We start from the raw sequence: 16269 nt of genomic DNA on the forward strand, positions 1-16269 counted from the left end.
GGACAAACAGAGCTTTACTGTAAAATGACATTAGCTTTTAAGGGGTAAGCAGTTTTACCTGTTGAGAAGACAGAGTATAACTGTCCTCCATAAGCAAGAAGGATGCTGGATATCACATAGGCAGGAAGAGCTCCACCATGAAATCTAACCACCTAGAAGACCAGCAAATTAGAAGTCAACTGTGGAATATCCATGCTGATGAAACAAGTGTACTTTTACACAAAAGAAAACAGGTTATTCTTTATATTTTTCCTGGCATGACCACACACATTTCTAGCAAGGAACATCAAAGGTAGTAAGTATTATAGATGTGTAGCACCAAAGGCATAACTGAGCTCCCATGCTACTAAGTATTTCCAAAGCATCCGTATTGAGCACTCAAGTGTTCACCCGTGATACTTGGCATCTTCTATGCATTATCTCATGCTCTCTTCTCAAAACAACCTTTGAAGTGGCTTTAATCTCTAGTTTAAGGATAGAAGAATTCAGGGAAGGAGAGTCCATACCTTGCTATGTAATTATATTAACACTAACTTACTTTGTCTCTATGTGTTAATTAATAAAATGGGGAGAATGTTAATGCTTATGGGTAGTTATAAAGATAAAGCACAGTTGCTGTTTAAGGCAAACCTTCCTTATAATTATAATTTTATTATTCTTTTTCAGAGACAAAGTTTCTCTGTGTAGCTTTGGCTATCCTGTACATCACTCTGCAGGCCAGGCTGGCCTCAAACTCACAGAGATCTGCCTGTCTCTGCCTCTGCTGGGATTAAAGGTGTATGCTGCTACACCTGGCTCTTCCCTGTAAATTATTAGCCTTCACTAAATTGGAAATCCTGTAAAACTTCAACTTAAAACTCAGCCTAAGCTCATAGCCATTGTGTTCAAGTGCTTCAGGATGACAAAGCCTATGGAAGGCAGCCTGCTTGAAGGCTCCGCTAAGTCATTTTTTTCCAGGCAATTAACCTAAACAATCTTTACTGCTTGCTAATGCCACTCTAAGAGACTGTAACGAACCCTTCAGTTACAGAGAATGAAAAGGAAGCTTGCAGGCAGCTGCAGGATGCTGAGACAGTAGAATCACTTGAACCTAACAGTGTACAGTATGGCAGTGAGGTTAGGCAGCCTGGGATGTTGAGGGCGATGTCCAGCTTCACCTCTCGCTGAGCCGTCTGTCCTTGTACAGGGCACCCTCCTCATCTTAAACCTCATCAACAGAACGAGACGAAGAGCATTACCTCTCAGGGCGAAAGGCTTCATCAAGTGCATCTACAACATGCTAGTACTTGAAACGGCCACTGACACCCAGCTAGTGACTGACAACGGTAGTCATTAGCAACCATGAACATCCTTAACTGCCTCTAGAATCCTGGATATGGTCCTACAGTGTATTCTGTTTTTTGTTTGTTTGCTTTTGTGAGACAGGGTTTCTCTGTGTGGTCCTGGCTGTCCTGGAACTCACTTTGAAGACCAGGCTGGCCTTGAACTCACAGAAATCTACCTGCTTCTGCCTTCCGGGTACTGGGATTAAAGGCATGCACCACCACTGCTCAGCCTATAGTGTATTCTGAACACACAGACGGCCAATGTTAGAAGCATGTTGTACGAGGCTGTGAGTACAGCTGGTCCAGAAGGTACTAAATCAGCAATCAGAAAGCGGTCTCCAGTCAGAGTTAAACTATACACATGCTATATTTGGCTTAGTACGTGGCATCGTGTTTTCTTAAAATTTGAAGGATATGTCAACAGTGAAAAATTGAAATCCTTAAAACCCAGGTTTCAGTTGTCCTTAAAATGTAAAGGTCAGGCAACACCGGATTTCCTTCCTACAGCGGCCGCAGCTTATAGAATTCTCCAGAGGCAGTATCACACGTCATTGTTTATCCTCTTTCAGGTAAATATTCTAAAGAAGATGTACTCTTTCCTTTTTCAGAAAAAAAAAATAATAATAATTTTATGAAAAAAAAATCATGTGTAAAGGCTGAAAATTCTCTCAAGCAGCTACTGTTTATTCATCTTCCCCATTTCTTTTCTCTCATTGTAGCAGAGGTGTATGTGTGTATGTGTGTGTACACAACGAGGAGGGGGACACTGGCAGGCATGATGCCATGAAGGAAGAGAGGCAGCAGGACACAGATAGAGAAGAGTAGAAAGAGTTCTGGGGTAGGAATGTTTATGTATGGAATAGGGTAGGGCTGGGGTGGAGGAGGGAGTGGGGGATTAACCAAAATGAAGCCTACCTGTGACAGTCGTGTAGAAACTTACTATCTTGTAAACCCAATTAAAACACACACACACAGAGACTGAAAGGAGACACTGTGCAGAAAGACAATGCTACTCTTAGAAGTAACGCATCAAGAAACAAAGGGCCCAGTGCTGGGTGTGTGACACCTCTATAAGAGCTGTTGGTGAGGGAGGTCTCAGAGGACCCCAAATAAAGCCTCACATCAGTTCTCGTAGTTGCACGCCAGACCTAGAGAATAAACTCTGTTGCTGAAGCTACCACACATCTTCTTTGCAAGACACAAAGACAGCAGGCTGGAACTGAGCAGGAAACGTCTCTCTGATGGTGGACTTTCCAGTACCAGAAGGTGTGATGCCAGCGGCCAGGAAAGCAAAGGCCAGCAGTCTTTCCTAGGTGTAAAGTCTATTAACTACAAATCAGCCCTCCTGGCAAAATGTGCACACGCTGGCAACAGTGGCACGGTTGTCATGGGGTCAGCCAGTTGCCCTTAGCCTACTCTAAGAGAATTAATTTATTTAGAAGGAATTAATTTATGCCCTGTACTGTAAAAACAGTAGATAATCCATGCCTGGGGAGGTCAGAGACCCAAAGGGAGAACTTACTACTATTATTTATGACACTGACATAGCATCAAACTGTCTTCTAACCCTAGCTTTAGTAAGAAAGAAGCTGCCCCTAGCTTTAGTAAGAATGCCTCTCTCTGCAGTGAACAGTGGTGAATGCAGAGATTCATGATTGCCCAAGACACTAAGAATAAGTGACAGCTGAGGGCTGTGCCTTAAATAAATCATTTGTGTCAGCTCTTATAAGCCTCAGGGAACTTTACAGATGTGAGAGGAGTAAGAATGTAAGAGCTGGAAGTCAGGGAGATATGGAGGAGAAATGCCATCCTCTAGACATGACAAAACTGCAACCATGAACTCACAGCAGCTGTGGTTACTGCACTAGGCCTGTATAGACTGGTCCTGTCAGTCATGGATGTGGACGGGATCATGGGGCTTTACCTCCTACTGCTGAGCTATTGGCTACTTATAGATTCTGGGAGAGGAGGAAGTATTGTCTTGGGTTGTGTACCTTGGGAGTAACCCCAAAGGTTCCAAAGGAAAGCTCCAAACCCATGGCCATAGAGATAGCCCTAGTTCAACTATGCCGGTCACAAACTAAGACAAACAGAAATGTGAGAGATTTGTCAGGAAGAGGTAAGTGGGTAGTAAGTGAGGGTGGGGAATGAGAGTAATCAGAAACTGTCCAAGAACAAAATTAATTCATAAAAATATTAGAAAGAGACTAGCATCAAACGTGCACATTCCTTTTACTGATGCTCCATCCACGAAAACGAGGAGATAGGAAGCTCATCAATGTATGTGTAACGAAAATACGGTGTGTGTATATATACACACACACACACACAGTCAACTGGGTCATGCTGAACAAGACTTCCTCTTTGCCTCACTCTACTGGTCACAGTATTTGCAGAGACCCTTCACAGAATACTGGGGAAGAGATGTGGGGAAGAGCTGAGGCGGAGGAGAGGGCAAGGGGAGCTCAGTGTGGAGAAGAATCTACTAAAACACAGTTTGAAAATGTCGTAAGGACATCTAATAATGTTTGTGTGCTAATTTAAAGGATAGACCTAAAAATGAAGATATACCAAATGAGCTAGATACATGAAACACTTGAGTTCATTCTTTTAGGAACTATACGCTAAGCAATTAGGGATGAAGGAAGAGCATGTACTTTCTTACTTTTGTAGTGTTAGACTTAACACAGTTCTTTATTTGACAACTTGAAAAGTTTACACTCTTGATCCTGTTATACTAATACAATCTTACTTTTTAGATAGATATCTATATCTAAACATAAGTATTACTTTGTCCTCTGTTGGTATAATTGTCCTTGATTATAACTTGACTTTTCTCATCCCTGATTTGAAATATGGGCCAAAGGCATATAGTTAGGAGGAGTCCACCTTTCTCTAAGCTATATAAATGACAAGTCCTTTGTATACGTTAGAAGACTAAGAGCAGGAATTATCTTGTATTATAGGAAATAATTTTTAATTGGTTCCTTAACTCTTTACAAATCTTTAAGTATTTATGATGCTATTTTATAACTCAAACTAAAATTTACTTATTTCTTTATGATTTATACAATTTATACATTAACTGAATTTTATTATGTTCATAAATTTTATAGTAATTAAAATTTATTTCTCAAAAGGTTGCTCCAAAAATCAAATGAGATAATGCATACAAAAATGTTTCCAACTCAACTGTAAGAGTTGAATTACAATTATGACCAAGTACACGATTATCAATATTAATTTATTAATGATCCAAGAAAGTAATGTGCCTGAGTCATAAAACCAAATATCAAAAATTTAATGTAGTAATAAAATTTTTATTATATTAATTTCTATTAATTTTTCTGTCTTAATATTACAAAATTCTGAAAGTTCTAAAAATAATGACTGTGGTTCTACTTAAAAATTACTAATTTACAGAAATGGATTGCAATCCCTTCCAAATCAAAAGGCAATAAATAATCAACCAACCTGCATTAAGTTTCTCTTACCTGTCCAAGTATTTGTGGAAAGGAAGTCTTAATTGTCACCTAGTGAAAAATAATTGTTAAAAGAAGACATTATTTTTCTTAAACTCATTTCACTGTTTTAGTAAACTGAGTACTTCTGTGTATCTTTTAAACATAACTTTCAAACAAGAGATCTTTAAGAATATCCTAAGCCAGCATTTTAATTGTCTAAAGCAGTTTCCCATTCTGTAAATTTTCCTGTATACATCCTCAACAACTAGATGAATGCAATGGTATGTGGGTGGTAACCCTTTACTAACTAGAATATCTAATTATCCACACTATGTTATGAAGAGATCATGTTAGATAAAAGAATGTATATCAAAGTAAGATTTATGAAAGAAACTCAGCCTTACTTAACATATATTAGATATATTATGAAATCTGAGAAAAGGAGTCCTTCGTTATTTGTTTTTTGTTTTGTTTTTGTTTTATTTATTTATTTTTAAGACAGGGTTTCTCTGTGTAGCCTTGGCTGTCCTGGACTCTTTTTGTAGACCAGGCTGGCCTTGAACTCTGAGAGATCTACCTGCCTCTGCCTCCCCGGGGTGCTGTGATTACAGGTATGTGCTACACCCAGCTAGGAAACCTTTCTTAAGCAAGTTATAAAAGTTATATACAACATGGCTGTGTCTTGCTAAAATATAAACTTCTTGAAAATATATAATATTGATTTTCAAAAACCATGGACATTTGGCAAGCATGTAGTATTTGAACCCAAACTGATAATATAATTTTTTTTTTTTTGAGACAGGCTCTCACTGTGTAGCTGGCCTCAAACTCATAGAAAATCATCTGTCTCTGCCTCCTAAGATAATACAATTCTTATTTTAATACTGGAAATACAAAGTTGCAAACTGAAAAACAGAGTAGAGCTGCAATAGCCATCACTGTTAGAAACAGAATGCAAAATATCATCCATGAATTCCATGAGACACAAATCATACAGGTGCACTTGAAACTTAGTCATAGAAACAGATTCAATCAATCCATTATCTCCTAGTTTACCCTAAGGAAGTTAGTGCTAGTTCAGAATCCAGATACTTAGGGCTGCTAACCAGAAATAAAATATTCATATAAGCCAGTGTTATAATGTCACCACTGAAAGCATACAGATCTCTAAAAAGTAGTTAAAGGTGAGATCCCTAAACTAACCCAGTACTGCACAAACCAGTATGCCCCATGTCAATTACTGTAGTAAAGCGATGGCAGCTAATTACATGCTCTTTGATTCTCAATCCCAGACTTTAAAACTTAGAATAAGCTGCAGTTTCTATTTCTATAGGATGCTCACATGCCCAGTCTATCCTCAGAAATACTCAATGGTAAAGAAGCAGAGTGGAAAATATTTAACATTTCAGTTTCTCCTATTGATGGGCTTCCACATCATGATGTATCTGCAGCTAACAGCAAAAAGACCTCTACTTGTCCATATTTAAACCATGCTTAGTTATGCAAACGCATGTCTCACCTCATACTGGCAGTCTGATGATGTGTACATTTTTAACAGTGCTACATGGCTGTCGTTTTCTGGCTGAGCAACATGAAGTTTCAGAGAAATTTCTGTGGAAGATGGAACCCTGAAGAGATTATTGAAATATCAATCCTTAACTATAAAATGTTGGTGAACAGCCATGGCTAAGTCAATGCTCCACACAGTATAGTCAAGTAATGTAGAGGAAGGTAAAGGACAGATGCATTATCCTGAGTGGGTACTTTCGCTCACATCAGTTACCTGGCTGCTCCTCCAGCACCTGAGATACACAGAGATGCTGGAAGATGTTCATTTTTCAAGCATGATTTAAGTACTATATTGTCTAAATAGAATAGCATATGTATTTACACCTTAAATAGCAGGCACACGACTGTCAACAACGTGCATGACTTCAGTAATCTAAGCACAGATTCTACTTTCAAACACCAAGGTTTAGAGTAAGTTCTTCCATGTACTTACTGTGCAATGGTTAGCGAGTCTTCATAAGACCAAGGAATATGAAGTTTATAGATACTAGTTATTTCTTCTGTTAAGACACAAAGGAGAGAAGCATTATTCTTTGTGTTACCTTGACTCACACACAAGCTATAAGACTATTATATATAAACTACCCATTTCACAAAAAGATCAGTGTGGAACATGGTAAAATATTTTTGAATATTAGGCCCACCAAGGATATTAAGGTATATGAGTAGTACTAAGAAACAATATTTTTCACTTACAATTACTGTTGTGTTTATGCATGATGCTTGTGTGTGAGTACATGTGGTTGGGTGGAGGGAGAGAGACTTCAGGGAATCTTTCATGTCTTCCACCAGAGCCCTTTATCTGAGCCACCTCACCCATCCCAAAACATATAATACTTTTAAAACATATTAATTAATACGATTTACTCTTGAGAGTCTATTAAATTATTTGAAAATAGAACTATTTTGCCATTATCATATATCTAATTTTATTCCATAAATACATGAAAGAGAAGCCAGGAAACAAGCACTGTGGAACTTCCCAGCAAATGTGCAGGCTTTTCAGGTAGTAATCCTACCCATGCACTTACCTTTGCCTCCAGAGCATTTGCTCACCACGTTGACTTTAAACGCTTGGTATATCTGAGACAGTTTGACAAAGACAAAAACAAAACAAAACAAAACAAAACAAAAAAGTTTATTTGTTTAACAAAACAGCAAACGAAAATGAAAGTCTTCCTGTTCTACTCATGACAATTACCTGTCCAAAGTTCAGAAGCTCTATATTATAGTACAGGCCACTCGTATTTAATATCACCTTCCTTGAAGACAACCCTGTTGAATTAAAAGCACTGTATTATTTACAATAGCAGAAAGTTTAAGAAATGTGTTGATTGCTCAAATAACATTTTAAAATACCAAAAGAAGTCTAAAATTAGTAGAAAAAACTTAAAACTTTGCTGTGGTTGGTGGGGTCTGAGCAGGGGGTGCAGACCTGAAGGCCAGCCAAGGCTGCATGCTGAGACTGAAGCACACAGAAGGATGTAGCAGAGTAAACGCTACAGGAACCAAGCTAATAGAGCCTTCCACGCCAAAGCTGGAACAACTAGAGAAGGCTCTATCCAAGCTAAGCAAGCACTCCCCAGCAGAGCTAGGCCCCACCCCAAAATATGTATTCATTAGTTCATACTGTTTTGAAAAATAAATGAATAAATGAAGCAGATGAGGCAGCTCTATCTCAGACAGGATTTCAATGAATTGAGAATGCAATAGTAATCACTTTCTGTAGAATACTTGATCTGTTGTATGCTAAAGTTAGTAAGCTGCACATCCTGTAAAATTATTTCCTCTAAGATATTTATTAATAGTAAAGGAAAAACAGTAATCACATAGTAGAGAAAGCTGCCAGATTCCATTTTAATTATCCAAAGACCAAAGTTAGCACCACTGGAAATTAGATTTATGGGCATCATACAATCTGACACATGAGGAAGACACATGGTTTCTGTGGATTCTTGGCAAAAATACGTAAGCTCAACGTGGAAATGTGACAGTATTAAACAAATCCAGACTAGCGGGTGCTCTGCAAATAACTGAGTTCCCTTGAAATGTTCCAAAGTGATAAAGGCCAAGGAGACACTAAGGAACCGACAAATGTTACAGGAGACACAATAACTAAACCCAATGCAGGCACCTGGAGGAGGATCAGAGACAAAACGGGCAATAAACCAAACCTGTTTAGGTTATTAAATATTGTATTTTTAAAGATTTATTTATTTTTTATTTATACCATGTTCTGCCTACAGGCCAGAAGAAGGACCAAGTCTCACTGTAGATGGTTACAAGCTTCCATGTGGTTACTGGGAATTGAACTCAGACCTTTGAAAAAACAGACAGTGCTCTTAACCTCTGAGCCATCTCTCTAGCCCCTACATATTGTATTAACAGTAACTTAGATTCAAAACTGTATTGTGGTGCTGGAAGGATGGCTCAGTGTTTAAGAGCATGCACAGCTCTTGAAGAGGACCTGAGTGTGGTTCCCAGCATCCACATCAGGTAGTTCACAGCTAATTTCACCTCCAAGGAGATCCAACCCCGTTAGCCTCCTGCCCAGAGACAGATACACATGCATACAGATAATTAAAAAAAAAAAAAGACTGTTAGACAAATTTGGTAAAGCAGGCTCTATAATCCCAGCCCTTAGGAGGCTGAAGTAGGTAGGAGAGTTGCAAGTTTTAAGCCAGCCTGCCTAAGCTGCATAGCAAGCCATTATTAAAAAACAAGCAAGCAAACAAACAAATAACCCAGAAAATGTATATGAATGTAAGAGGTTAACATCAGAGAAAGTCTGGTAAAGGATATAAAGGAAGTCTGTACTCTTTTGTAATGTTTTTACAGGTCTAAAATTCTTTCAAAATAAAGCTTACAAGAACATTTAATTGGGAGATGGAAAGATGGCTTAGTGGTCAAGAGTATTAGCTGTTCTTCCGGAAGACCTGAGTCCAATCAACTCCCAGTAACCACACAGTGGCTCACACCATCTGTAAGTCCAGTTCCAGGGGATCTAATGCCACCTTCTGGCCTCCAGAGGCACTGCACATACATGGTACACTACATACATGCAGGCAAAACACCCACACACATAAAAATAACATAGTCATGAAACCTTCATAAGACAAACAATTTAGACATCTGTGTGTCCATGACAGAACCAAGTATATTTTTTTATTGATGAGCAGAAAATCACCATATGTTGAAGGCATAGCACAGAATCAGAAAGAGAAACAAATGAGGCTTATATAATTAAAAAAGTAAAGCTTGTTCTGTGAAAAGAACTATAAAATGGTCCAGTATTAGTATAAAATTCACATAAGAAAATACTCTATATATGTAAAAATACTTGGTTACTGCAAGTTTATATAATTATGAAAAAATACAGAGGTACTCTGGAATGAGAATGGCCCCCATAGGCTCATGTGTTTCAATACTTTCTCCCCAGTGGCAAGAACAATTTGGGAAGGATTAGGAGGTGTGGCCTTGTGGCAGGAGGTGTGGCTGCTAGGATCAGTTTTGGCTCAGGACCCTCAAGACCAAGTTCTCAGCACAAAGGAGGCTTATTTTCCCCAGAGGAACATAAACAGGGAATTCAGAGACAGACAAGAGGCATACAATGAGCAAGAAGGGGAAGGGAGCAGGGAGAGAGGGAGGAGTGGTTATTTGTCCTAGAGGACAAAGGACTGTCTCTGGACAGAGAGAAAACAGACATGGCACAAAAGAAAATGCCGGTTTATAAAGGTAAAGGGGATAACCTGTGTTAGGATGAGGCTTTTAGTTTCAACTGGGCATGTTAATTGGGTGATCCAAAGGGGGCTTTTGATTGCTGGACTTCAATACTTTGATAGCTGGGTCTTGGTGGTCAGCCTCAGGACAAGAAAGTGGCCAAATAAGTGAACAGACTTTGGCAGCATACTTTAGGAATGTAATCTAATGGCTTTTAGCAAGGCAAAGGGTATGGGACTGAAGAACAAGGCCCACCAGAGCCTTTCTGGGCTAGAGTCCCTTCAATAGCCTAGTTGAAAGAGGTGTGGCCTTGCTGGAGGAGGTGTGGCCTTGTTGGAGGAGGTTTGGGGTTTCGGGTTTGAGTCTCTCTCTGTCTCCTACTTTGAGATTAAGCTGTGGCTCTCAGCTGTCCCAGCTTCCATGCCTTTGCTCTGCCATTATGTACTCTAGTTAGGTTCTTTCTTTTATAAGTTGCTGTGGTCATGTATTAGCACAGCAAGAGAAAAGGAACTGAGACACAGGCCCTTCTTTCACTCCTCGGAAGATGACCACTGGCCCAGTAGTCAGTGAGTGACAAACCACTAAACACAGTTTGGTAAGAACTATATTCTAAATATGGCAATATTTAATATGCTATGACTAGCAAAGTAAACTGACACTCCTAAAAGCTATGCTTAAGCATCAAAAACAAAATATTTACCAAATGAAAAAAGATGAGTCACAGGAAGCTGTATGGATCTCGTTTCTTTCTTAAAGAATTCACAGTCTACAACAAACTGAAATATAAGACATTGATTTATTAGAAAATATAATATTTAACTTAGTGAAAATCTTGATGTTTGTGTGGAAAATAAATCTCAGCTTTGACAAAAGCACAACTGATTATTCTATAACTCAGGCAAGAATTCTTCAAGCAGATGCTATACCAAGAAAACCAGATAAGCATCTTCTTAATCAAATATATTAAATTATCTAAAAGTCATTTTCATAACAAATTCCCTGCAAAATGTAATTATAACATCAGGTGTTTTCAGAGGAAGGGTATTGAAGAGTGGATCAAAGCCCTGTGATGAAAAGACAAGTTAAGTATAAGGACTTAGATAGCATGTCTCTGGGTACTTTCCTACTCAAAAGGAAAATGTAACTTTGTTACTTATGATTTTTTATTGTCCTGTATTCTTTTAGGTGTCTATAGTTTAATATGCTGTTTGTATAAGATTACTGTAGCTCGGGCAGTTATTACAGAAAATGGGAAAAAAATGAGTTTTCACCTGTGAAAAAGTGTGGTTTTCACAAAAGGGAACTTAGAATGTGGCATGCCAATACAATTTTTATTTTGACAACACTTCCTTTTTAATAACATTTCCAGATATGTGTGGGAAACTGTTTTGCTGTCTGCAAAAAGAACAGTTTCTGAAAAGGCACGAAGATTTAAATAAATAACCATCCAATTATTTTGGCCAGTAGAAGATGAAAAAAAATGGATATAATGAATATAGTCTTCTCAAGAGGATGGAAGCCACAGGGTCCATCCCTGGCTTCCGTGACAACTCCTCCTCCGTATCTCAGCTGTGCTATTCCTTTGCCACAGATGGACTCTCAATTATTAATGAAGTTGAAAAACAGGTGAGGGAGAGTTCTATCAGGCTCGTGTGCTGCACAGACACTAAGTGCTTGGTTTTCGTTCCTTCTCATGAGGCAAAGCAGAAACACTTCCATTGAAGAAAACCGCTATTCAAAGACTATTCATCATTTATTGAACAGAATCGTTCATGTTTTTACAAAGAGCTTTTTGGGTGAATCATTAGATAGTGAGGCAGTTTTTTTAAAAGCAATTTCAATCATTTTGTGTAAAGGTGTCTAAAATATTAGCATTTTTTATTCTATTGTTTTGAAACTTGGCTTTGCTGTCAGCTTTGCAATATGAAACAAATCTTTAACCAAGGAAGACAGAACCCAAAGTCTCTCTCTAAGATATCTACAGCCAGTCAGTTTCTGTGCTTGTAGCTTGTTTTCGATCATAGGAGTGCAGCTAATTCCACATTGTAGCAACCAAACCATACAATCTCAGTATCCTCAGCTTCTTGCACACAGCTTTCTGATGACGTGCTATGCACAGACATGCAGAAATCAAAGATCCAAGTTATCGTTCTAGTGAAAGAAAGAAGCAACAGCACAGACAGCAGTGCTATTTTCTGGAGAAGATTAGCATATACCGTGTATTTGTTAGTCTAATACAATTATCTATTTGCAGAAAGGCTCATTGATTTCTTGGTGTAACCAGAAAAAGTCTCTTCAAGTTTTGGAAAGATGTCAGATTCATTCAAACCCAACTTACCTGACAAAAAACCCTTAAAAAGAGCTTTTACTATTGAAAATGCTGAATTATCTCTCACTTGAGCTAAGCAAAACAAAAATGATGAATCCATTAAAGGTGCTTGTGAGACTCAGTCTTCAAGATAACTTGTAACAACTCCCCCTCATCCTTTCCATAATTTCTTCTAAATTTTCCTAATTATTTTACTCACAAATCTCATCAACTTTCTCATTCAAAAAAATTTGAGTTTCGTTTCTTTGTTTGCTTGTTTAATGTGGTATTCACTGCAGACTGGAGATGCAAAAAAAAAGTATGTGGCTGTTAATCTCAAGAGTTCACAGTATGCTGATAACAATAAAGATATTAGCACATAGTTTAAAATTTAATCAGAATATTCCTCAGAGCTGTCAAAAGTGTCCCGTGATGAAGTAGACGTTTTCTGGAGGAGTGTGGGAAGGAAAACAAGCAGCACTTGGGCTGGATCCTGAAGGGTAAGTCTGCTGGTCTCAATGGAAAATAGAGGAGCACTGGGGCGTCTCCCTCTACACAGTTCCTGCCCTGCAACTCTCTCAGAATTCTAAACCTTTTATTCCTACTCCCACATTGCTTAAAAAAAGCCCCTCAATCCCCCTCAGGTGGTGCTTACTGCTGCTGCAGACCCTTCCTCTACCACGAACGGATGATGCCAGCACTCCTTTCAGTGAAAAACCTTTCAGCTTCCTCTTGCCTTCTGTTCACAATTTCAGCCAAGGATTCCACAATACTGCCAAGGACAGTTTTCCTACCTTTCTGCCCATTATTATTCTCTATCTGGTGGCCATCCTTTCAGAATTATCTACTTACTGATTTCCATGCTTTTGTTTTATTTTAATTTGTATGAAGCAAATTTTGCAGCCATGTTACTGCTGAGTTTCCGGAAGGTATGCAGTACAAAGGGGGCTGAAATGTGAGCTTTTATTTTAACTAATTTAAAATTTAAATAGCCAAGCATGGTAGTAATTCGAAGCTTGGCAGAACTGATCTAGAATATTCTTCTTTCCCACAGAAGTTCTTAAATATTCCTTAAGGGCATTTCATTATCACCTCACTCATTCTGCATTCAGTGATACTATAGGTGTTCATGTTCTTGCTATATTCTGACTTTAGTCTATGTTTTTAAAATCTACTCTTTCTCATTACTCTTGCTCTTTTCATTTTTCACCTTACACAACAGGATGACAAATGACAGAGTCCTTCTTATATTTCCTATGAATTCCTGAAATACTGCACATAAAATGGGACCTAGCAAGTAACAGCTCTGGAACGACGGGCAAACTGGAACAAGTTCTCACCGAGAACAAAAGGGTCTGTGTTTATTCTGCTTAGTTCAAGATGAGCGGGCATTCTAACGACTTAACATCAGGCTATCACCACACTGGCCATCATTTGAGATAAGCCTGTACCTATGCAGAAATCATAGAAAAAAATTTCACATGAGTATCCCCCAAGAATTCCAATAAAGATCCTTAAAACATCTGTTACCTTACTTCCATGGACAGACGGTACATAGACAACGATATGCGACAGGGATGGGTAGTCTTGAAGCCTTAACGTCAGAGACTGAAAGCAAAGGTCAAGATGCAAAAACACGTTTATTTCTGATGCATATTAATGAATTACAAAAACTTATTTCTTAATGGGTTATCCTAAAAGTCATCTCTTAAAGCGCTCACGTAACATGCATGAGGCCCTGAATTTAATGTTCAGCATATCCCCACACACCTCCATAAAAACACACACAGATCAAATTCATATGCACACTTACATTTCCAGGCCCATAACCCTATAAAGATACATTTGTAGTGACTACTGTTAAATAGAAACAACCTAAAAATTTCCTTAAAATATCTCTTCAGACAAAACAAATGATGTCTGACATTAAAGTTATGATTTTATATAACTGTTTCCAAATGTGATGTGTTTCTCTTTGTAATTTGGGTGTCTATTATAGAGAGCATTAAGTATTATTTCTACACTTATGGTAGTAAACTTCAGAGAACATTCAAAAGTTGCTGAATGTGATGGGAAAGTTACAAGTTCATCTCCAAGAATTCTGACTTAGCTGAAGTAGCAAACAGTCACTGGCTTTATGAAGGCCATGCAATAAAACATTTAGTGCATGTCAAAGATACATAGCTAATGCATTTCGTCAAATGAACAACTATGATTTCCATAAAAATTAAAACCAGATTTTACAGTCCACATTTGATGACTGGACAGGCAGGACACTAGCTTTTTTAATAATTGCCAAGATTCCAAAAACAGTTTTCAACCCAGTTTTATTTCTGGAAGTAGATGTAGACTAGGAAAAAGTATGTGTACATTAAGAAGTTTCAGCCTGCAGTGGAGCACACCTGTAATCCCAGCACTCAGGGAGGCAGAGGCAGGCGATCTCTGTGAGTTCTAGGCCAGCCTGTTCTACAAAGCAAGTCCAGGACAGCCAAGGCTACACAGCGAAAGTCTGTCTTGAAACCCGTCCCCACCTCCCCCCCAAAAAACGTTTCCACAGATACTTGTTTCCTTCACTCTTTTTCAGAAACCAATGTGGATACATGGAACGGAGGTGCAGAAGCTAAAACACTGAGAAAGTAGCTCTCTAATAGCCTGATCAGAAGACCAACTAAGCAACAAAAGCCTATGTCTTAATGGAAACCAGAGAATATTAAAGGTGCCACATAAATTACAGCTCTAGGGAGCTGAGACCCGTCAAAGGGCAGCGAGCATGAGTACAGTTCAATTAGGAAGAACTGAGCTGTTCTATGTAGCTGTAAGCTCAAACAGCTACTAAACATGTGTTCTCAAGAATGCCAGCTTAGACTTTGTCATGTTTTACTGGAGTGCTCCACCTATTTATTAGCATACAGTCAAGCAGAGACAGCCCACAGTGATGATTTTCACGGCATTACCTTTGTTTAGAATGGCATTAATATTCATACAAAACTACAAAATGTTTTCCCTTTATCCTGTCATTACATTTATCTGTATGGCCACTGTGTGGAGAAAGGGTTACTTTGAAGTGGCTGCCTGGTTTGAATACATTACATTGTTCTAATTAAGAAAATGAACATTACATTTGACAGTGATCCCTAAGACTACAATACTGGTCACATGGGGGGGGGGGGTCACTGAGCAAGCAGTGTCAGCCTGAGACCTTTCAGAACATGTTTAGTCGGGGAGAAAACTTAGTGGCTTTAGTCTGTACAAATATTTAAGAACTCTGTTAAGTCTCAGGCTTTTTGTTTGTTTGTTTTTTCCTTTAAACAAGCACTGTATACTTGCCTTGATGATGTTATTTATTTACTATTAACTTTTGGTAACGGGGTTCCTGGACGAAGCCTAAGCTGGCCTTGAACTTACCATGTAGCTCATCAAACATGAGCCACCATACTTCATTCTATATCTTCATTTGTATGATTTAAAGAAAATTGTGCTACTTAAAATATCACTAACACTTTATATGAAAATTTTAAGTATAATGGGAAAGTTTGTGTTTAATATTATCTTAACAGACTTACGACTGCAGAATACTGTAATGTTTTCTTCCAGAAATCACTACTAAAAAGCGGACAGTTCTTTCAAAAACAGTTCTGGTAAAAGTAAACCAAGAATAAATAAAACCACTGGACACCTCCCAGTATCATCCAGCATAATAGTTTATTTAAATCTTTGGACTATTTCAGAAAAGATTACTATAGAACTTTTATATGTTTAAGAAAATATTCTGAGATGATTACTCTGGCTTTTTACCCTAGGATTTTGTGCTTTCTTTGTTCCAACACATATCCACGTGTCTACTCTCTTACAATCAATTGCTCTAAATTAAAACTTTCATCAA

General features: G+C 38.3%; 1 protein-coding gene across 1 annotated transcript in view; it reads right to left on the minus strand.

Moving 5' to 3' along the window:
* Pgap1 (post-GPI attachment to proteins inositol deacylase 1) overlaps positions 1–16269 on the minus strand; it is a 73035-nt gene that overhangs the window by 24780 nt on the left and 31986 nt on the right. The window contains exons 13-20 of the mRNA XM_021655503.2: positions 13917–13994; positions 10779–10854; positions 7560–7633; positions 7390–7441; positions 6792–6858; positions 6309–6417; positions 4820–4858; positions 59–152 (exon numbers count right to left, since the gene is read on the minus strand). Of these exons, the coding sequence (XP_021511178.1) occupies positions 59–152; positions 4820–4858; positions 6309–6417; positions 6792–6858; positions 7390–7441; positions 7560–7633; positions 10779–10854; positions 13917–13994 (589 nt within the window). The remainder of the gene's footprint in view (positions 1–58; positions 153–4819; positions 4859–6308; positions 6418–6791; positions 6859–7389; positions 7442–7559; positions 7634–10778; positions 10855–13916; positions 13995–16269) is intronic.

The sequence above is a fragment of the Meriones unguiculatus genome, chromosome 15 (assembly GCF_030254825.1).
Source record: "Meriones unguiculatus strain TT.TT164.6M chromosome 15, Bangor_MerUng_6.1, whole genome shotgun sequence".
Taxonomy (NCBI): Eukaryota; Metazoa; Chordata; class Mammalia; order Rodentia; family Muridae; genus Meriones; species Meriones unguiculatus.